The sequence below is a fragment of the Tinamus guttatus genome, unplaced genomic scaffold (assembly GCF_059628265.1).
Source record: "Tinamus guttatus ecotype Peru unplaced genomic scaffold, ASM5962826v1 Tinamus_guttatus_pri_ptg000085l, whole genome shotgun sequence".
In the NCBI taxonomy this organism is placed as follows: Eukaryota; Metazoa; Chordata; class Aves; order Tinamiformes; family Tinamidae; genus Tinamus; species Tinamus guttatus.
The window spans coordinates 2,036,639-2,059,540 of NW_028288619.1; the positions used below are offsets into that span (position 1 = coordinate 2,036,639).

Below are 22,902 nucleotides of genomic sequence, written 5' to 3' on the forward strand. Positions count from 1 at the left end.
GGTGTCCTCCTTTCTACCTTGCAGGTGACTTAGGAGAGTGTTCTGTATAGGAATATTTGGGAGAGGGAGGAGCAGAATTTAAGGTGTGATGCGGCTCTCTTTGATACATGCATTACTTAGTCCATCTGGATGTCTTAGTTTCCTAAAGATCAGATCATGAAGCATAGTCACACTAAATTGTTTATAGATGGGCAGCCATCTGTTCCTCCATATTTAATTTTGTCCTTCTGTGCTTTATTTCTAAGACACTGATTTGTTTTGGAAACCCTATTAGGAAATCATTTAACCTTTTCTTTATTTGTAGCCCAAGGCCAACAAAGTTTACAGAACGTCCTCGGCCTGGAGTCCAAATGATCTGTTCTTCTTTTAGTGCTGGTAAAGGACTTTTTTTCCTTCATCCCAATATGAGAAGTTATTTGGAAAGTAAAATGAAGTATAATACAGTTACTTTTGCATATTTCTTGTTAATAGGATTAAAATGAGTTAGTAATTTGGAAAAAATTGTAAATATTAAGGATAGATATTCACAATCTATGTATAAATTCTTGGTGATGGGGAAATTTTTGAAAGTGGTTAAGTATGAAGTAACGCTCTTATGACTGAAAATTCTTTCAAATAGAACATGCACCTTTTTTGAGAGTGAGTGCTAAAGTCTATATAAAGGAGATTCTTTAAGGGTTTGAATGAGGTGGTATGGATTCTTAGATTCTCAAGGTTTGAATTTCTATGATCCCTGGAAGTGGCACTTTGTAAAGAAAGCATTATAAACACTATAAAAGTCAAAAACAGAGACATATATTTTCAGTAGCTCAGTAAGACTGAGACCTCTATGGACTGAGTCAGAGACAAATTATTACGGATGGAAAAATTAGCTAATCCTATGTTTTTAAATGTATTCTTACCTGACAATAAACGTGAGGTACTTAGTGTAATCTTCAGCTACAGGCAGATCTGAATTAAGATATGGCTATAAATTTAAATGCAATATTTTTAATAGCACAGGCATTAAAAGTAGTGTAATAACATTAGATCAGTCTTTTTTATGACTTGTTTGTCTGTGTTTTCTTTTCTCAGGTGGAATGTTTTTGGCCACTGGGAGTACAGATCACATCATTAGGGTTTATTTCTTTGGATCAGGTCAGCCAGAGAAGATATCAGAGTTGGAGTTTCATACTGTAAATACTATTTTTTAAATCACATATGTATTTGTTTAAAATGTATGGATAATTTGGAATCAATATTGATATTTCATTTCCCTTTATATAGGACAAAGTTGACAGCATTCAGTTTTCTAATAGTAGCAGCAGGTAAGTAAACAAAATGCTTTTTGACCTATTTTGGATATCTGCAAATACCTATTTCTGGAAGTAATTATTAAAGAAATCATCTTCTGCTTTTACGCTGATGCAGCATAGTCATCATAATGTCAGCAGAGTGTTTTTGGATTCTCATTAGCAAAATGAAAGTTTTACAGCAATATTTGGTGTAGTCAATGATTAAAGTATTTTGAATTTACCCAAACTAAGGAGTATTGTAAAATATTCTAACTTTTTCTTAAAAGATCTATACACATATAGATATTCGTATACAAAGTATGTATAAATACATATTTACTTTTTTTTCTAACTTACTATTGGATATAGTAAATGCTCTGAGAACATTTGTGTAATTAGTCTAACCTTTAACACTTCAGTGAAATTACGGATGTTGAATGTGAACGATGCTAAAGAAAATAATGGCTTCTTTAAGAAGTTGTGTATTTTTACTGTGATATGAATAGTTGTAATCCAAACTTCATTGTGCTCCATCCACCCTTTTCTTCTCCTTCTCCCCCTGCACTCAAAAAGGAGAAGAAAAAGGTGGAGGAGAAGCTGCAAGACAGTTGTTCAGATAAGTGTCATGGTAGTTACCAAGCACGCAGGACTAAGTTATTGAATCTTCACTTCAGTCTTGCAGCTCTCATGGCATTTCAACTACTTTGTCTAATCAGATTCCTTCCTTAGCTTTATGTGAGTTGGTTGCTTAGAATCTCATAGGGGTGTTATGTTCCCCTGGAGACTAGTGTCGTAAGGAGATAAGGAGCCACATGGATCATTGTACAATCATTTTGGAAAGGATTGGGGCAGGGAAGTGGCTTCCATTATTTGCAAGACTCTTTTTTTTTTTTCATGTCCCATGCAGTATTTTTCGCCCAAACCAGCAGTACAGCATTTTGAAACTGTAATCAGACTTCTTAGTGCAGTTTACATTTTGAGTTCTGAGTTCAGGAACTTTTTACCTAGTTTTTTTTTGTTGTTGTTGTTATTTGTTCGTTTGTTGTTCTGTACAGATTTGCCTTTGGTCTCCTGATTAAACTTTTTTTTTTTCTCCATTTTGTTAGATTTGTGAGTGGAAGCCGTGACGGAACAGCGAGGATCTGGCAGTTTAAGCGAAGGGAATGGAAAAGCATTTTGCTAGATATGGCTACTCGCCCAGCAGGGTAAGTAATATGAAATGTTCTGCTATCAGATAGATACTTGAAATTCATTCAATTCAAATATTGTGTGCTGACTTTGAAAGAAAAGTTCTGTTAAATGATTATAGATCGGGTATACAGTATATTGGCTTAGCTCTTTAATGCCAATGAAAACAAATATTTGACTACTTACTCAGCTCTGGAAACTAGCTTGTCCTGATAATAGCTCCACTAGTACTTTGATTAGATTAGATTAAAACATAATAGAAGTGTGAAACCCATCACAGGTGAAATTTATATTTTTTTTAAGTAGGTATTTGTTTTTGGTCCAAAAAAGCCAAATCAAATCTAATACTGAGCCTTCTTGCATTTTAGTAATACTTGAAGTTATTATGGAATCTGCATGCTCAGAAAAGCAGTATTGAGTTAGTTTATTCTGCATGCCAGAGCAAATAAATTACTGGCAGTGTGATGTGTTCTCACTTGCTAAAATAATCTGAAAATTTACAAAGCTTTGTAAGTATGGAAAATTTCTGCACATTAGACCAGAATCTAAAGGGAAGGCTTCCCCAAACAATGTAAGAGACGTGAGAATGAAGAAGGGCTTTGTAGGAATTGTGGTTTAGACCTGTTTAGATTGCATAAAGAAATGTATTCCAACTGAAATAATTAGAAAGATTTTATGATTTAAGGCATAAAACTCTTCCCTTATTTGTATTGAATAATTTGAAGGGAAATATATAATGAAAAAAAAAAAGTATCAGGAGTAATGCTGAAGAGATAGCTAAGAGACCAAGAGAGCAGTGGAAGAGAGTGACTAAACATGGTGCAATTTAGTTAGAAATCTGGATTAGAAAATGTCTTGTCAGTTACTGTCAGATGCAATAAAACTTAAAACCCTCATCTTAAATGAGAGTCTGTAGAACACTGGCACAGTGAGAACAAGGATGGATTTGATGTCTTTTGAACATATAGCCTATAAAGTCCTAGTTTTAACTGATCTTGGGGAAATAAGAATGAATCAGTTTTCATTATGGTCAGAAATACTAAACTTCTTTGAGACACTTAACTGTTTATTTCTGAAAAGCAGATTTAGCTGCAATCTGTTTTGTCTTTTAGCTAGAAGGATAAATGCAATTCGAAATTTGGTCTTGTCTACACATGCACATTTTTATCAATGAAAATGAAATTGTTGCACTGAAAGGAAAAAATACATTCAGTTTGTAAAGCTTCTTGGGTTTTGCATTGAACTAGAAAGGATTATGGTTTTATAACCACTTCTTGTATTATTGAATTGTGCAATATATAATATTGTTTCATATTATCATACATGGTATATTGAAGGTTCTGTATTTTGTGTTTGCTTTCTTAGTTGTAACCTGCTTTTGAGGTTTTCCCAAAATTTAATGCACTAGAGAATTCAGTGGTGATATATCTTTAAATTACAGTTCCAAAAATATGATTCAGAGGTATCCTGATAGACTATGTTTAAAATGGCTAGTATTTCATATTCATATGGATTTTAAAAAAGTACAGGCAAGGTCTAGTTATTACTGATAGTAAAATGGAGTAAGGGTGAAGGTATAGTACTCAAAATGCCCTTAAACCTGTTAAACTCACAGGTATGTGAATACTTTTATCTGTGCCTATAACTGCCTAGTATAAATATTTTCCAAGACAAATTACTGTTGTATTTTTACATTTCAGTAAGCAAATACCAAGTAGAGCAGACTTGAATGTGTTACGTCAGGGATCATGGGGCATTATCTGGAAAAAAATATATTCTTGAAAATTGCTCTACAGTCATTGTTTAAGCAGATGTCTTTTTTGAGATATATGTTACCCAGTTTGTCCAGGTTCTTGAAAACATAATACCGATATCTTTATTAATGCAGCAAAATATAGAAATATTTTCATACTATGGAAATACTTGTATTTTTAGTAAACTAGGATTGCTTTGAAACTCTTCTTGCTTCTTTGTTTTAGACAAAGTGTACAGGGAGTTGAAGATAAAATTACAAAACTGAAAGTGACCATGGTGGCCTGGGACCGCCATGACAACTCCGTTATAACTGCAGTAAACAACATGACTCTGAAAGTGTGGAATTCTTTCACTGGCCAGCTCATTCATATTCTCATGGTAAGGTCTTCTGTCTTGATGTATCAGTCAGTGCCGAATTTGTGTATCTATCACAAAAATTATTCCTTGTGTGTCCTTTTTGCCTGAAGGCTGCCTTAAACACTTCCCAGATCATTGAAATGTAATAGACTTATAATTTGCTGATTCCTAGAAAATAAAGCTTTTTTAAGTTCAAATCTCCATTATTGTTTGAAATGTCTGAAATTAATTCTGGACTCTCCCTGCTTCCACCCCTTTCAACCCTCCCCACTAAAGTTCTGTCTTGGAAGGAGAGAAGGAAACAATTTTTGCCACTTCTGGCCTTTATTTAGTGTGGCAGATGTTTTGAAATGTAGTTAATGAATAAAATTGCTGTGTCTGAAACATTTCTTATTACAGCCTCATCAATTCATGGATCCTAATAATAGTCCTCCAGTTAGAATAAATCAAATAACATTTATACTGAACTAAGTCTTTTTCAAATAGCTCCAAATAATCAGATACATCAGAAGATGAAAGTATTTAAGTAAAATGTTAAAGCTGGTAGTTTAAAAGTGTAATTCTCTAACTCTTAGTTAAATGCCTAGTTCCGCAAGTCTAAATACATTTCTAACTGTTGCTATCCCTAAACAAATTGAAATCTGTGAAGCATCAAGATCAAAAACTTCAAAAGTTGGTTTAGGCTTTCTGTGCTTTTTAAATTCATGGCAGAACTTTTGGGAGTTTTTTAATGTACTTGTTATTAAGTTAAAATTGCAACTGGAAAAAGAAAAGTGAAGTAGAAAAAGAAATATGTGGTCACAGTATGCAGAGGTGTATGCTGGGCACTTGGATGAGCTTCACATTGCAGTTCCCAGTGTTGCTTTATTGAGTTTCTTTGTGAGTATTTGAGATGTGCCTCCTGTTCAACTTAGTGTATCTTTAATTTCAGGGACATGAAGATGAAGTGTTTGTACTTGAACCTCATCCGTTTGATCCAAGAGTTCTCTTCTCTGCTGGACATGATGGGAATGTCATAGTTTGGGATTTGGCAAGAGGAGTCAAAATCCGGTCTTACTTCAACATGGTAATTATCCTGCATTATGTAGATATGCCAAAAGAACCTTTCTAAACCTTTTGCTATTACTAAATTCTTATGTAGACCATCTTGAAGCATGCACTGTATGGTAGGACACGATCCTGCAACCAGTGAGTTCAGTAGAGCAACTCCTATGCAGTTTAGCAGGGCAAAAGTTAAATCTGTAACATATTCAATTATTGGGGGTTTGGCTGTGTTCTGTAGTGTCATCTTCCTATATGCTTCATCCACATGGACTTGGAGTCTTTATTTACATTATCAAAGATCATGCGTAAGAGACAAGGTGGCAGAGATCCTCCCTCAGGGCTCTGTTTCTTGTCTGGGGATCCAAGATGGAACCTGGCTTATTTTTGCATTACTAATTTTTAATCTGGCTAAAGCTCTTCAGGAGTCACCTGATCTCATGCAATGTTGTTGTGTGCTGCCTTGACCCACTGAACTGAATACTGTCAGCCTTTCTGTGTGGAGCTCCTCCACTTGCAGGTTTCAAATTTGGTCTGTTCTGCACTAAACTAATTCTTCTGGGAGATGAATGCCACAGGTATTTCCTTCTGTTTCTTAGTATTAAGTGGGTCTTTGATATACGTATGTTTTTCATCAACACGGTAGTGATGTGTTGTGCAGTTCAGACTTCGTCTCTTGGAGAAAGCTACCCAAAAGTCTATATAGAATCTGAACAGTTGTTAGAATCTGGAGAATAAGCAAATGCACTTTCTTCCTGCTTCCAGTCTTAGTGGAGGAGTGGCAGTCCTGGAGACAAGAGGATATAAGATTATCTCAGGAAGAGCTCTGCCATAGCTGGCATAGCAACTGTGGCAAAAGAAAATACGTTTGGAAATGAAGTCAGGCTACGAGGGGATCACTCAATACCCCCTGAAGAAAGATTTGACATGTGTAGTGTACAGGACAGATTTTTCTGAAGAAATTCTGCCAAGCTTTGGTGGGGAGAGAAAGAGAGAGAATTTGCAACCTAGAAGGAGACTCCTTCAGCCCTGGCCTGGGTTCAGTGTCATTCCCTCTGCACTGATGTATGTAACTGACCTTATGAAGGGTCCGAGACAACCAGCTTGGAGCTGTGAGTACAGGGCTTCATTCCTCAGTGCTATTCACTGTTAATAACTCCAGTTCTTGTTGCCTGGTTAGGTTGACTTTCTGTGGCCACTCCTTACTGATGTATGGCAGTTTTCATGGAATTTAAGGTCATAAAAGCCTGAGATCACCTGCTCTGCTTTATAAGACCAAGTCCATATGAGACCTATTAAATAGAAATTCCTTACCTCTGAAATATTTAGCTGAGTGCTAAAGGTTGCTGTGTGGCACAACCGAACAAAAAAAAAGAATAAAAATGGTATATATTTCAGATTTATACAGTCAAAGAGAAGTGGGTAGAAAGTCACAAGATCTCAGCAGCTAGTGACCTGTGCTTCATGCTGGAAATGAATGTGGAAAAGTCTGCCTGCAGAGCCAGGTGAGGGGATTTGTAGGTCTGGCAAGAGTTTGAATCCACCCACTGAGTAAGACACACCAGTTGTGTGTCTTAAGAGGCTTTTCCCTACATTTGGGAATATTTCACTAGCCGGTCTTCCAAGCCTGATGTTGCAAAAGACGTAACTGGAGGGAAAGCAGTTTATTTAGAAGGCTGGGGGGCAATGCTTCTAGAACAAGAGGAAACATGGATCCTGCACAGGATTGGCAGGCTTCTTCTGGTTTCCTAACTAGCATATCAACCAGAAATATGGTTTTATTAGCTAGAATCAATTTATCTGATACAACTCTTCTTACACAACTTTCTGGACTTTCTCAGAACGTAATCTCATACTTCTGAAAGACAGAGATATTCGGGGAGTGAGAAATTTTTTCCAAATTGGGTTCTCTTTCATCAGGCAGGAAGTATGACCAGCAAGAGCCAAACCAGTGTTCTGAACGACATGTGATTTCTGATTTACCAGTCAGAAATCTTTTGTCATAGCCCGACAAGACAGTATCTGTGGTAGCTGAACTAGCTCTGGATGACTTTATCACAACAGATGCTTCTTTAATTAAAATGGCAGATTAGGGAGGTATTAGTTTAATTAGAAAAATCTTAAATAATTCTTAGCTTAGCAATAGCTAGCCCAGTCAGATGTTCCCATTTCTAAAGCCTTGTGGCAAATCCCTAAAGTAGAGTTGGTTATTTTTAAGCTACCCCCAACCTGGGTTTCTTACTGTCAGCAGCATAGAATCTGAGTGATGCAGGAGATAGGAGTCAGTTTAAGTGAAGGACTTAATTCCTGATATCCATTCAGTGAACATGAAACTACACAGCAATAGTAACCAAGTAGATTTTTCCCTGTAAGTTAAATACAAAGCAAAAAGTCTAAGTTTATTTGTGCTTTGATGGTAGATGATAGATAGATGCCACCAGGAAACAAATCCTGCAAAATATTTTTCTTGTTTTTCTGTTTTCTTAAGAATTACTGTAAAATCAATTAGCACAGTCATAATCTAATTTGAAGCCCAACTTGTCAGATTTTGGTGTGTGTAGTTAACAGTAAACTTAGCTGCGTGAGTGTCTTCCTACAGTGGGTTACTGTCAGTAAGCCGGTACCTAATAGCCGGGCACACTCACCCACGCGCACTCACACTCGCTCCGTGTTTTCATCTAGTAGCTTTTGCTCCAGCGACAGCGTGAGGTAATTCCTGTAAGTATCAGTGACACAGGTCACGAGTGGCTTAACTCTGACTTGAGTCAACTAGACTCAAGGAATGTATTTTTTCCCTACTATTCCTTCCCTAGAGTGAAATTTGCCATAGGGATATCAAAATTAAGACAGGGCTGAAGATGTTTAGATGATTTTCAAGTGCAGGAAATCCAGGCTTGACCTTTTTTCAAAGTGGGTGTGCATCTACAGATTTTAGTATTGTTTTGCAGCCAGTGTAAAATCCCTAGCAGTCCTGACTCAATACAAGCAATACAAATGGTAATAAAGAGTATGCTTTCTGTGAGATAAAAGAGTAAGGAGACATATATATATATATATGTCTATATATATATATAGACTAAAACTATATATATATATAGTTTTAGGCATTTATTTTTTCCCCAAGAAGCATTGAGGTTGTGGCTTTGATGGACAGGTACAAGGTACAAGTAAGTGTTTAGCAGACCTTCTGAAGGATTTGACTATTGTGGCATCTAAATTTAGGTTTTGGTCCCCAAAGTGGTTTGGAGTGTCCCCCTAAAACTTCAGTTTACTTTACAGAATATTAGATGAGTTTGTCTGAGTGGATTGTCCAGGAGAAAATTCTGCTGCGTGGTGAGTTACCTAGTGATGAGAAGGTACATAGGTGACAGGTATTTGAAATGCTGCTTCTTACACAAAGCTGCACTGAGGCACTTGCATGGACTGGACATTCCTTCTGTGCCTAGGTGTCTTTCTAAAAACTGAGCCCTGGTGCCCTAAAAGGGGACCTCAGGAGTAGATGTCGGTGGTTCCCATCATCTACAATTACCTGTTGGCTAAGGTGTTCAGCTGGGAAATAGAAGACGCTGGGTTTACTGTATTCTCATGAGTCAAGGTGTTGAATTCCACATCAGTCACTTACCCAGGAGGATGTCTTCAACTATAAATTTCTAGACTGCACATTTCTGTTAGAGTTGTGCCACTGCAGAGAAGCATGCATTGTGTAGCTGGTTGGTGTAGGTGCTTGTCCTAGGCTTGTGTTCCTGGGTGCAGAATTCATGGCCTAGGTAAATTAAAAAGTGGAAGAAATGGCCTTGGTTCCCTTCAGGCTTCAGGCAGGTTCTTGAATTTGCAGTATATTTTAGACCATGTTGCAAAAGCTGTCCAACACTTATTGTTGAGACAGTATCTCTCTCTCTCTCTCCAGGTGTTCTTGACAAGTTATTTTTTAAACTGATAGTTTTAGGTGTGTTTGTGGGAAACGTTAAGATTGGCAGTCAGATGATGTGTTGTGCAGCTTCGTCTTGCGCTTGTAGCTCCTGTAGGCTTTGAGTCAAACTCTATTATAATAGCTCTATTATATGTATTATATGTACACATATATTATACGTATAGGGAGAAAAAAGCAAACAAATAACCCAAAAACAGCCTACAGGGACATAAGGATTTTCCAGATCAAAAATACAAGGTTAATATAAGCTTTATAAGGTTAGGTAGATGCAAACACGTTTTGTTTACTTGGTAAGTTTTTGTTGGTGCTGCACTCTGGGTGTGAAGCGCTGGTGTTCTTCGAATGTGGACCCAAATATCGTTGTGTTACAGCCCTACTCTTGGGTTTCCTTTGACTTCTGCATTTTCCCTTAAGCAATGTGTAAGAGGGTTGAGGTCTGCTGATTCTAACTGCTTGCTAAGGCAGAGACTCTATGCAGCCTTAAGAGTGGAGGCTTCTCCTACAGTAAAAGCTAATTGCTCTTGCTTGTCCCGTGGGCTTGCTGCCCAGGAGAAGTACACAAAAATATATTTCTGAAAGATTTCTTGATGTGTATGAAAAGGCTGGTAGTTTACTGTCCTCCCTCTCCGCTGTTCTTGGGTAATTCTGTTTATGGTGTAGCTCTTTGAACAGCTGAGGGATCATATGGTACCAAAACAAGTGGAGGAGAGAAGACCAGGGATTTTTACAGTCATTGCTCCCATGGGATCTTTAATATTTGCACCGTCTTTGGTTGTGGCTGCTTTGCTTGGATCTGTTGCTGGATTCAGTCAAATAATGTAACGAGAGATTACGGTTAGTGTACCTTAAGGCTGTTGTCCTATTTGACGAGGTCTTGCTGACCAGCCTCATAGACCTGAAGGAATCTTTGGGTAATGAAGAAATCAATCTACTAGGAATAGTGATGCCTTTAAATGAGAAGGGTTCTTCTGATTGACTAATCTTCCCCCTCAAAAAAAAAAAAGAAAAAAAAAAAAGTAAGAAAAGGGCAAACAAACCAACCCACTCAACCAAAAGTCTTTTCCCTTCTTGCCTTTCTGGCTTGGCTCCTGTTGCAGAGGGAGCCTTTGGTAGGTGAGGCAGAGAGAGAGGCAAGCTTTGCAGTAGCTTTCTTAGGCCTGGTGTCCCTCGCCTCCCTCAAGGGCCTCCTGCCCTCTGTTTCAGTCAGCCGTTTGCCTGCAGTACTCACGTCTCCTCCTGATGCCTGTGGAGCCTTCACTTGCTGTGATTGCTATTAAGTTAACCTTTAGGACAGTCATATGGAGTGTTGTGCTGTGTTACAGAGCTCTTTACACTGTGTTCTGGGTGGATAGTGGTGCTTTTGAAACCCACTTTAGATTCAGAGCAAAAGGGCCTGTAATCTGGTCAGCATGTAGTGAAGATCGCTTTGAAAGTCTGATAGAGGAGAGTGCTTTCTATAGTCTTGTGCTGAATTGACAAAGCTGAATACTTAGAAATCTTCCTACCTTTGTGGCTTTATCCTGACTTGTTGAAAAGCTAAACCATCTCCGCCTGTGACACTGAAAGGTCACACTGGGTATCTCCAGCTATTAAGAATTTGTTGATGAGTCTCTCCGTAAATGTCGCAGCATATTTCATCAGATCATGTACAGTACATGAGCACACACCAGAAATGCACTACAGCTTCAGCCCTGTAAGGTGGCAATGTGAGGCAGTCTATTGATTCCTGCCGAGGAGGAGGAGGGGGAAAATGTGCCATGCCTGTTTCCTCCCCCTCCTGTCCTCTTTTGAGTTAGCAACTAACTCTGGTTACATTTGGGAAAGAAATACCTCGACTTTTCCTTGAAATCCATGACTTTACCTTTCTGCCATGGAGCAGATGTAGACCACACAGAACAGCAGATAGTTTATTACAGCGTCATAACGTTATTGAAATGGTGTTTTGTTCTTCCCTCGCCCTGTGTCCTGCTTTATGAAAACTGCAGCAAAAGAGAGCTCTAAATTGCAAAGTCAGAAGGGGAGGCTAACCTGCCTATTGCACCTTTTTTGGAGAAGATTTAGGGTACGCTTACAGTTGTTTGCCAGATTTGGAAAATTGTGATCCCATATGTAAGATGTGTGACATTTTTCATCAAGACTTAGAATGACCACATCATCTTTGGTAGGTGTAGATTCTATGGTAAGGTCAGGTTCCTTAACAATTTTCATGTCTCCTGGAGAAAAAAAAGTGATGTGTGGGTTTGTTTTTGTTTATTTGTTTGTTTGCTTGTTTTTAACTCGGGTATATTTTAATCTAGATCTCTGTAACAAAATTCTACCTGCTTCTCTTTTGTTCTGGGCACTTTTCTGATGAAAGCTCATATTTAAGACCCAAAAACTTTCACATAAAGTATTTGTCACTTATGTTTTATGTAACTAGTCTTTGTACCCATGTAACTGGGAAGTTTCGGTGCCTTGCATGTGTTCTTGTCAGTATGCTTGTCAATTAGCATTAGATGATGAAGCATAGATGGTAAATAAGACTTTTATTTTTAAGTAAGGACTTAAGCACTTTCTGTTTATTTCACAAATGCAGCTTGCTCACAGTTTTGGCTGGTCTAATTAATATGGTTAATTCCATCTGTATTAAAAGCTATACATTAAAATGAGTGGTATAAGAAGCTGAAGTGAGAAGTATCAGTTTTCTAACAAATTAAAAGTTTTCATGGTTACGTGTTAATGCCAGTATATATAATTTTGTGCTATTTCATCTGAAATTGTCATCCCAGAAGTAAATTATTTCAGAATAAAGTCTAGATTTAAATGAATAATTATATCCTTGGAATACGGGGATTAAAGGGCATCATTCTGGAACCTTGCAATTTATGGACCATTTTGGCAATGCAAATTTACACTGATTTTCAGATTATTTTACGACATCAAAACTTAAATGCAATAGTTCCTGTTAAAAAGGACCTTGGGTGGTATGGCAAATCTTAAGTTCCTGCTGTTGAAAAGCAACCCGTTAAACAGGCAGTACATAAAAGCAGAAGTTCCAGCTTACAGGTTGTTCTTTTGCTTTATAACCAACTTTGCTGGAGTTCAGGTGTTGCAGTAGTAGCCCTCGCTGAAAGAAACCCGCCTCATAAGCTGCTGTGGGATTTGACGATCTGCCAGTTTTGTAACAATAGATTTGTTCATGTTAACCAGCTAGTCAGAGTGACCTCTTTCACTTGTTTGTTTTTATAACTTAAAGAGAATATTCTGAATAATGGGAAAATGCAAACACTTGTTCAGACAGTCTTCAGGTAAAAATACTTACTAAGTACCTTTCCCAGACAGTGTAATATAATGTTTAGAGAAAAGACTATATGTTGTTACTTTCAAATCCATTATGAATTGATTTTAAATTTCATTTTAAATCTCTTTTCATCCATGTCAGGCACATGAGCCTAGGAGGTAATTTCAAAATTGTATCTAAGATTTTATTTAACAGTCACTTTGGTGGTTATATTTGGGTGTTTCTGAAGCAGTAGCTGTGAACAACAGCCACCCTCTGCTGGTTACATAATCACCACAGTTAAAAAGCTCTGTCAGTGCTGCCGCCCTTCTAAGTGGTATCTTAATGACACAGGTCATACTTTACAGAAATGCAGGCACTAAATCAACAAATGTGTGACCTATAATGCAACAGAACAGTTGTATTTGAGGTGTTAAACTAATTTTTAAACCCACAGAAATGTGTATTGTCACCCATCATGTGAGAAAGTTTGAGAAAGGTGAATTATTAGTTTTGCTTTCCATGCACTCTGTGAAATTATTGTGCTGAGTATATGCCTTTTCCTAGCTAGATAGTAGTTGATCAGTGGAAACCTGTTAACACAGAATAATGTTTTATATTGAAATCAGTGATTAATCTGCATGTTAATATTAAGCTTGAAAGTTCAGGCCACTTCAGAAGTGGCCTTTCAGAAGCTGAAAAAAGCCCAAACTGCTGCAGCAGCTAATGCCTGAGGTTGTGTCTTCAGGTCTGTAGTTAGCTGATGTCTAACTAATATAAACTTATTTGCAGCTACTCCGTGTTCAATGCATCTCTCAAAGTGGATCCTTAATTACTTCTATAAGAGATGTGATAGTTTTGTTGCCTGGTCCTTTTTTCAAGCTTATACATTTTCCTGAACTTTTTATTCATAAATAATCTCTACGCAATACCTCTTCTGAAAATTGCAAAAAAGAAACATTTTCTCAGCTTTGTGACTGTGGGTGTATTGTAGACCTATTTAAAATTGTTAGCATAAGCAGTAAGCAAAATTGTATACAAAGTCTGACCAATAAAGGTCAAATTAAGCATTTACTGAGGTTTTTTTTTTTTCCTGGAACTGCACAGGGTAGAAATCTGACCCAACTTGAAGTTAGTGGAAGATGCAGGGAAGAATTGGACTTTCTGGATATGTTGTTTTCCTCCCCGCTCTTCCTGGTGTCTCTTCTGCCCACGTTTATTTTTGTATAAATCAGTGAAAGAAATTGGGAACCACCTCGGAGGTGATAGAACTATCTCTAGTAATGTGTTTCATTGTGGGGATTGTTTGTTTTTGTGAATTGGAACAGCTTCCTCCCCCGCCACACACCCACGCCTTCCACTTGTAATGATGGTTTAATCGTTTTATTGCTGTTTTATCCTTATTTTACTTGGAGGAATTTACGGTGTCAGTGTTAGCATCTATTGATTCAAGTCAAGAGTTTCTTCCTGCAAGTTGTCAATCAAGCAGAGGCTACTAAATTGCAATTGAGATTTTTGTGCATGCTCCAGTTCCCTCTGGGAGCTGCTTGTTGACTCTGTCCTTTAGCTTTGAGTGAGCACTTCACATGACAGGTGGTTCCTATGCTGTGCTTTTCATGTAGCTGTTTATCCTCGTGCTTTTCCTGTCCGATCTTCTGAGGGCTGATCTTAATTTTGAAATGAAAGCAGACAAAGTCATCCTGTGAAAGAAAGCTTCCTCTTTCACTGATTTTATCAGGTAGTTCCTGATCTTCTGATACTACCTTTACTTTTAGTGCAGCCTCAGAAAATCTGAAGCTCTAAGAGTATTATCCTGTTGGTTACAATGCTTGTTGCTGCTTGTTGATCAGTGAACCAGAATTGCCTACCCTGTGTCTTTCCCCTTTCATTAGCTCTGTTGAACGCGTTCTCATTTATTTTTAGTCTGAATGTCTGTCTCTCTCTCATACACACGCGCACACACACACACATAAAACCTGGAGTCACTATCAGAAGAAAGACTTGGAAGATGATGCTGTATGGAGTACAGCTCAGCAGAGTGCTCTGTGCATGGACTACTTCTGCCATATGGGATGATATTTTTGGAGTGTTGCCTGAAAAGGCCTGTCACTGTCTCTGACAGTGTTTTTCCTGGGGATGTAAAATGCTTTATTTCTTATGTTGTGGCTTTCATGAAGCCTGAAGAGACTTTCTTTTTTTGCTAGAATTACATGAGATTGGCTTTAGATCATCGAACTGTGTAGCACTTTTGGTGGAGCACCTTTGAAGGATGAAATGCCTTAGAATAAGATTTTAGATGGGTTATTTTTGAGTTGGCTAAAGTGTGTTTTTTTGAGAAGTTCCTCCTCTGACAACTCTGTCCCCATAAAAGATCCAGATGAGTCAATCCATCCTAATGCTCTGCTAGACCAAGCAGAAGCCAGTACTGAGTTTGCAGAATCTTTGTTTATTCACAAAAATTGCCCTCCTTACCCACTCTCCTTCCCATATCTTTAGGCTCCAATATGGAGATCTGTCAAGTCTTTCCACAGATCTGTTTCCCTTTCAGAATCCCTGGAAAAGTAACTAAATTGGATACTAGGAAGATAAAAGCATTTTAATCAGCTTTTCAGTCTCAATTTCATTGTTCCTTGCCCCTTTTTCTACCATTTGGTCTTTATTAAGAACTGTTGAAGCAGCCTAGAAGTCCTGTTAGCTTTTTTTTTCCCCTACTGCCTAAATGAAATTCTTTTATTAGAGCAAAAAACTCTTGTTTTCCGCACCAAGTTCATACAGCCTCCCCTAAATTTCTTCGAAGTCCATAGTCATTTTTTTGGCTTCTTATCGAAGCACACAGTGATCAAAGGTTGTTCCTTACATCAAGTAAGAACATGAACTTGCAAGGAACTTTGCAATAGCAGGAGGTTGTCCTAAGGCAGCCATAATGAAGTTAAATGAAGTACAGAAGAGTTTGTATGTTTTAAGGACAAACATTTTATATGATATGTGTTTTAAGAACAATTATCTTTGCCTTTCTGCTGTTTTCAGAAAGATCTCTGGTTTTTAGAATCTGACTTTCAAGTTTTGAAATTGGAGTGTTACTCCTAATTAATATTTATTGGTTCATATATGTTTAAGTAAAATAGTTCTCTTCCTTTCAGGCACATTGCTGTGTATGTGCACAAAGTAGTCCTGCTAACAGGCTGAACTTGCAGGTTTTCCATTATCTGAACAGTGAAAAAACTCCTCCCTGTCTGTTCCAGTTAGAATTAATTAATCTTTAACGTGGGAAACAAAAAATGACACTTATGAGTTTAGAAAATCTCTTGCCTAGCACTGTGTCTAACTTGTCTAACACGCGTGTCCTGCTCGCTCATGTTCTCTCTTTCCTGCCCCCTCATGCATTTTTCTTTCTGTTGATGCGTTCTGTGTGGTTCACTGCAGGGAATATACAGTGGTCCTCCTCCTCCTGATCCCGGCCTTAGTCTCCTGTCCGGCAACACAGAGCAGTATCTGCCTCACAAGATCATTCAAGTTCATTAACTTTTTAAAGCAGCGCTGCTGGCCTCTGCTGGGAGGTGTGCTGCACGTGCGCAGTGTTGTTGGCCAGAGGTGGAATTCTTTCAGGCATGAAGCACATTAGATATCCTTACATACAGGCTTTACGGAGTTTGTGGCCTGTTGCATGTTGTTCTGTTGGCTTTTCATTGCTTTGGCAGTATCATCTGTGCTGTGTCCCAATTCTGTTTTTAATGGGTGATTTCCTAATGGACATTTCATCAACATACTTTTTTTTTTTTTCCTCTAGTCACTACTAAAAAGGCCAGCATTAAGGAATCTCACCAGTAACACAGTTCTAACTCTATATGTCTTTTCGCTGCTAGTGACTTTTATATTTTCCTCAGCAAGCTTGTCTACTGTACAGTTCTTCATTAATCACCATCTCTTCCCATTGAACTAAATTTTTGATGCCATATTATGGCACTGTTAATAGATGACTTTAATTGTATTTTCTTGGTATACAAAATCAGGTAACTTACTGAACAAAGTCTGCTAAGTTTGTCTGATGTTCTCTCCTCTAATGCAGTTTGCATTTTATTCGGTTTTTCATTTCTCTTGTTTTACTTAAAGAGTAGTTTTTAACTATCACGCGATCATCCTTGAGAAGTTATAAAGATGACTTTTTGCCCCAGCCTCCTTAAGTACTGCTTCTCGGATTTCATGTAATAAATGATTTTTATGAACTGAGACTTAACATTTTTGAACCTATTTCACAGCACTATTCTCCCTTATTTGGGAATATGAAACTGTCATCAAAATTGAAAGGAAGAGAATAGATTTACTTTCCAATTCCCTTATTTCATTAGTTTTCCTGACTGCTGTTAATAGACCAGTGCTTTTTCTGGTTTTATGAGTATTCTCCTACCTCTCTCCTACCTCCTGCCTTTACCCTCTTATGCAGCAGGGAAAAAAATCCAGACAATTTTGCTTTTTCGGGGGGATGCAATTTTCATATAGTCCTTGTATTTTTGATTTAAGAAGGAAAAACAAAACTTTTTGTTTTTAAGGGACTTTTTGTTCAAGTCCCTTACTGAGTTTACGTTACGTAGGGTTTTATGGATTTATTCTGCATACCACCTCTGGAACTTAATGTATAGTTCGTCCTCCAAATGACCATCTCTTCTCTGTTAGCTTTATTACTGAAGAAATCTTACTGTAAAGTACTGTTATTAATTTATTAATTATTCATGTATTAATTAGAAAAAAGTGGGGAAAAAATCTGCTGGATGTCACTCCTGGCAGGTCTTTTCCTTTAACGTTTAATAGCAGTTATATCTTAGAAACTAATTTTCTGTGTAGACATAATCTTCAAGAGTGATCTTTGTTTCCAGGTTCTCGTACGTAACATTTGAAGGGTGGTACTAAAGGATCTCCCCTTTCCAAAAGCATTTTTTAGCCTGTGACTATGTTATTGAATAAAACAATTTGCTAACTGGGGAATAGTTGGTCATTGTTCTTTTCCTTTAAATCAGAAAGGAAAGTCTTCATCTACCACTTCGCTTCTAATGCCAAGAGTTTCTTGGAAGAGGGCAATCCCAGTCATTCCTCCTGAGGAGAATGAAGATTTATCCCTGGTGTGATAGTTCTCCGTCCCCTCCTCACCGTGTTTACTTGAAGCTTTCTGCCCCTGCCTGCCCAGTTCTCCTTGCGCAGCAAAGGTCTTCAAATCTGAGCCTTCGGGAGCACGCTGAGCTTCTGTTTGTGCAGGATTTTGTTCTTAGGAAGCTCAACACTTTATGTGGTTTCTTTGTTAGGAAGGGGATCAGGAATCTCCTTATAAACGCGTCCCCAGGTTTTGGCACACATCCGGTAAAGTTTAATTTTTGGCTGAAGTTCCCCTTGACTCTCCCCTGCCTCCCCAAGCTGTCTCCCTTCCCGCAAGGAGAGCTTTCCGCATGGCGAGAGCAGCGCAGGGTCTAACGGTGCCTGGGGGGGCTTCTGCCTTCTTAGCTGTTAGGACACTGGTGTCGATCACTTGAGACTCTGTTTATTTCCCATCTCCTTCTGTAGGATCCTTCAATTCCTTCCTTTGGGAATAATGTGGAGCAAAATAGAACATAAATCTGGCGCTGGTTTATGTTCCTTATTTGCAAGTCCACCAAGTCACCTTGCGTGTTTGCGAGGCCCTCACCTGGTGCCTGGAAGTGCGGGGGCAGCGCAGGGGGGTGGATGGGGACGTGTCCCATGGCCGCGCACCAACCGTTCGGCTTCTTGCCTCCAACTTCCAGCCTGTCAGGTAAAACAGCGCCTAGCTCACAGGAGGCTTAGTTCCTTAAAGCCAATGCTGGTGGCCTGTTGGAAGGTGCTGTGGAAGTGCATAGTGTTACTGTCTGCAGACTGAATTCCCCCTTTTTTTTTTTAATTCTATTTACCTCTTTTTTTTTTTTTCCTTCTTTTTTTTTTTTTCTTTTTTCTTTTTTCTTTCCTGGCAGTGTACAGGCCTGCCGCAGTTAGGGAAAGAAGTTTTTTGGTCTCTCTTTAAAGGAAATGCAAAATTGCTTTGCTGGGGAGAATAGCAAGGGGCATTCTGAAGAGGTGCTGAAGATGTGAAAATTCAGAGTGGTGATTGGTCACCTCTGCTTGATTGACAGGTTGCAGGGAAAAACAAAAACCCATTTGTTCTGGCTTAATGGAACTGGAAAACAGAAAATGAGTATCAGGTAAAAATTCCTTTTTTAAAATCTTTGCAGTTCTCCTTTAAAAACTGGAGTTAAAGCTACAGCAGTTGCAGCCTCCCCCAGCAGCAGGGCAGGAGTAGGGCCGCAGAGGAGGAGGCAGAGGCCGAGGTGCGTGGTGCGGGTTGTCGCGTCGCGCGCTGCAGCGGGCAGGTGTCCCGCAACACCGCGGCCGCCCGCGCGTCCGGGCTAGCTTAGCGCCAAGGCCGAGGCCTGCACGGTGCAGGGCCTAAGGCCCTGCGAGGACCCAGCTCTCTGGTTAGGCTCATGAGCAGGACGTTCAAGGGGAAGCTTTTATTCTTACTTCCTATACTGTGCCTGCTTTGTGGATAAAGTCTGTCCGTTTTCTACTACTATCAATTTGGCATTTTTCATGAGTTTTATCACAAATTTCACTAAAAAGTGAATGGCTAAAATGTAATCTATGTGCTAAAGTAACTTCCATCTATCAATATACCGTTGTACAGATTTTATGTAATTTTCAACATCGCCACAGTTTTGAGAATCATAATGTAAAACAATTTCTTTCTGGTAACTTAATTGTTTTGTATGTTGATGTATTTCAGATTGAAGGACAAGGACACGGTGCGGTTTTTGACTGCAAGTGCTCTCCTGATGGACAGCATTTTGCATGTACCGATTCTCACGGTCACCTTCTGATTTTTGGCTTTGGTTCCAGTAGCAAATATGACAAGGTACAGTGCAAGATGAAAATCAATTTTTTTTTGGTTTTGTATTGAATGTATTTGTGCATACTTCAGAGTTTCATTTTAAGAAGATGTATCTTAGCATATTTTTAAGCCATGAATATGGGATGCTTCGGATTCTTTAAATTACAGAAACATACTATGAAGCTATTATTGTTTGCATGGGAGTCACAAAAAGAATCAGAAGTCATTGCCCTTCTCTGAAGTGAGGGGTCTACAGGATTGTAGTAACTGATCTTCATGGATAAAGTAACTAGACTGAAGTGAAATTGATGTTAATTAAAGCTCGTTGGACTTCAAATTCTGATTATGACTAAGACAAAAGGTGGGTTAGGGTGGGGGCCTTGTAATAAATCTGATTCCTGATATTTGTTACTATGCATTCTAGTGATACAGCTTTATTTTATGTATGCATAAGTCATTCTGTAGGCATGGATGTCATGAGGATTAAACAGCAATATGAAATTAAAATAATATATCTGTACCCTAATATCATAGTTACCATTGTGTATTCTACATTTGGGTGACTTGTCGCAGACCCGCCTGACGCTAAAGGTTTTTCTTTCTTCCAATGGTGCGTTGTTGATGCAGCCCTAGGAACTGTATGGTCCCTAGTCTGGAGGCCCACGGGTCCCTGTGCTGCTGATGCCTGACTGTTGGTCAGGTGCTGGATTCTGCTTTGCATCTTTGAACTTGGGCCAGTTTTCAAAGCGCCGCATGGGTCTGGTCTGAAGGAGAGAAAGCAAAAGGGATTTTAATCTTTGTCTTGTAAAGCACTGCATTTCTGTTGCAGGTCCTCAGTTCTTATCTTGATAATAGTTACAGCAATGTTAAAACAATGAGGAAGGAAAACTAGCGTTATAGGAAGATGAATCTCAAGGTCTTCCTGCCTTTCGGAGTTGTACTCTTCCAGATTTTAACCTTGTTATGATAGAAATATTTCTCTCACCATAGTCCGTAGATTGTTCCAGGTCTCCTTTTCTCTCTGACTGTTTTGGAACTGTGTAGTGCTCTTCAGTTCAGAAATGTTGCAAATGGAAATGATTCCAAGAGCCTTTTTGTCTCTACTGTGGGAGGCCGCGAGTTTCCTTTACACTGCCATTTGATAAATTAATTTTTGAGGGATTAGATCTGTTTCAAGAAGGAAAACAGCATTTTCCACTTTTTAAACTGTAGAGACCCTTTGTTCCCTGAGATTTTCTCTGCAAAATTGTTTCAAAGTTTTCACTTAACAGGTGATTTAAAATGATCTTCCCCAATTTTAATTGTACCACAGTATTCTTGCCATTATTGACCATAGAAGGAATGGGAAGAAATAGAATTTACTTTTTTTTTTTTTTTTTTAATCTGTCATTTTATCTCAAATTTATCTCAGTTTTTAGGTCTTTTTTATTGCCTAGTTCCATTTCCTTTCACTTTTTTTCTGACCTGCTTTATGAAAAAATGTAGCTAAAGACTTGGGGTAGTGCTTTCTGCGTCTTCATCTCCCCCCTGCCGCTTGTTTTATTTTGACATCTTATGAGAGTATGTTGTTGTAGAGGATATGTTTGGGGCTTTAAAATGATTTCCATGCATTTTGAGGAAGTATTTTTACAGGGAAAAGGAGTGTGATAACCGGTCCGTTGACACTTGTCCTGTTCTGTCCTGTGTTTGCAAGTTGTGCTCAAGATGACAATTCTAGCCAAAATCATGTTGGTGCTGCTGAAAGAGATTTCTTGATCTACGCACATATTTTTGCATTATATTCAGATAATATCTGTACTTCCAAGTTCACTAAGACTGCAGTCTGTGTAAGCCTTCCTTCCTGCCTCCCTCCCTTCCTCCCTCCCTTTCTCCCTTCCTTCCCCCCCTTCCCTCCTTCCAACTTACTACTGCTTTTTTTCCCCACCTAGGAAACATTTTCAGTATGATCTTGGCCATGATGATGGGGTATATTGTTTTTTATATGGAGGGATGTGACATATTCTAGGGAACAGTGCACATTTATTGCTTGCTTTGGCTCAACATCTCCTTAACTGCATCAAAGGCCAAAGGAGTCCAATCTCAGCTGAGATTCCTGAACTTCTGTAGTTTATTGAAGATGAGTTGAGCTCAGTTAGGGCATGTGTATTCCAGGAGCCCCTTGCTTAGGTGGCGAATTTGTCAAGGATGTCTAGCTACCTGAAAGCATAAGGCACTTTTCAGTTAATTTAAAATCTGGGCTCCGTCTCTGAGCCATCCAAGGCCTTAGGTCCTTTAGACAACCCAAACTGTTGTTGAGCAACTGTTTCTTGTTGCAGGTTATCTTGTGGCAATGTACAGGTCTGCTGATTTGGAGGAGCTGGTGGTTCTGAACATGTAATTGCTAAAGCAAAGGACCTTCCAATCTGTCTGCTGGAGCTCAGATATCTTTTAAAAGCTTTCCCAACAGCAACCAAGTTGGTTTTGGATATGTAGGAGATACTTTGCTGGTATAGTATCTTGTTTTTGTCAATAAGTTGATCTCCAAAAGTAGAAGAACAAGATCAGCTTGTTAGCGTTTTTAACAGGTTCAAGTCTGCTGAACATGTGGGAAACTGAACATCAAGGTTCCCTAATTCATCCTGCAGGACACGTGGCCCGAGGACAATCTCTTACGCTGGCGTGCGTCTCTGAGCCCCAGACTCTAGCAGAGCTTTTCTTTCAGAGTTCTGCTTAGAGCTGCTTTGAGCCTGGAACTCTGTTAAATGCCGTTCTTATCTCACAGAGTAGAAAATTGGTACTTGTTGCACACTTGCTTGCAGTAAAGAGTACACAGGAAGGTAAATGCAGATAAGTCCCTGTAGGTCTTGCACTAGAGACTGCTCTGGTATGAGGACACTGAATCCAAGATGATGAGATCCTCTCGCCTTGCTTACAAAACCTGGTGGGGTGCAGAGAGGGCTGTACAGCCTAATGACCACAAAACTGGCAGCCTGTATGATCCTGCCATCAGAACTGCTGCTTTTTCACTGTGCAAAGCACTTAGTAATAGGAAGATTGCACTAGATGAAAGTACTAGATATTCTACTGTTATGATTCTGCACAAAACCTCAAGTCCTCCTAGAGGACTTTTCTTCATCATTCTGAGCAAGTTCTTTGAGCTGAAGGAGCATAGTTGTTAAGCTCGTCTTGATGAAACAAGGTTTCTGTTGATGAAATATGATGGTTTACCTCC

The 22,902-nt window shown here is 38.8% G+C and overlaps 1 protein-coding gene and 1 long non-coding RNA gene across 2 annotated transcripts in view; one reads left to right on the top strand and one right to left on the bottom strand.

The window, feature by feature from the left end:
- Nucleotides 1–22,902, bottom strand: part of LOC148595589 (uncharacterized) — a 569,244-nt gene that overhangs the window by 260,793 nt on the left and 285,549 nt on the right. The window lies entirely within an intron of this gene.
- Nucleotides 1–22,902, top strand: part of PHIP (PHIP subunit of CUL4-Ring ligase complex) — a 94,828-nt gene that overhangs the window by 32,681 nt on the left and 39,245 nt on the right. Inside the window, exons 10-16 of the mRNA XM_088520297.1 lie at nt 305–375; nt 1,075–1,175; nt 1,267–1,307; nt 2,381–2,479; nt 4,442–4,595; nt 5,506–5,640; nt 19,587–19,715. Of these exons, the coding sequence (XP_088376423.1) occupies nt 305–375; nt 1,075–1,175; nt 1,267–1,307; nt 2,381–2,479; nt 4,442–4,595; nt 5,506–5,640; nt 19,587–19,715 (730 nt within the window). The remainder of the gene's footprint in view (nt 1–304; nt 376–1,074; nt 1,176–1,266; nt 1,308–2,380; nt 2,480–4,441; nt 4,596–5,505; nt 5,641–19,586; nt 19,716–22,902) is intronic.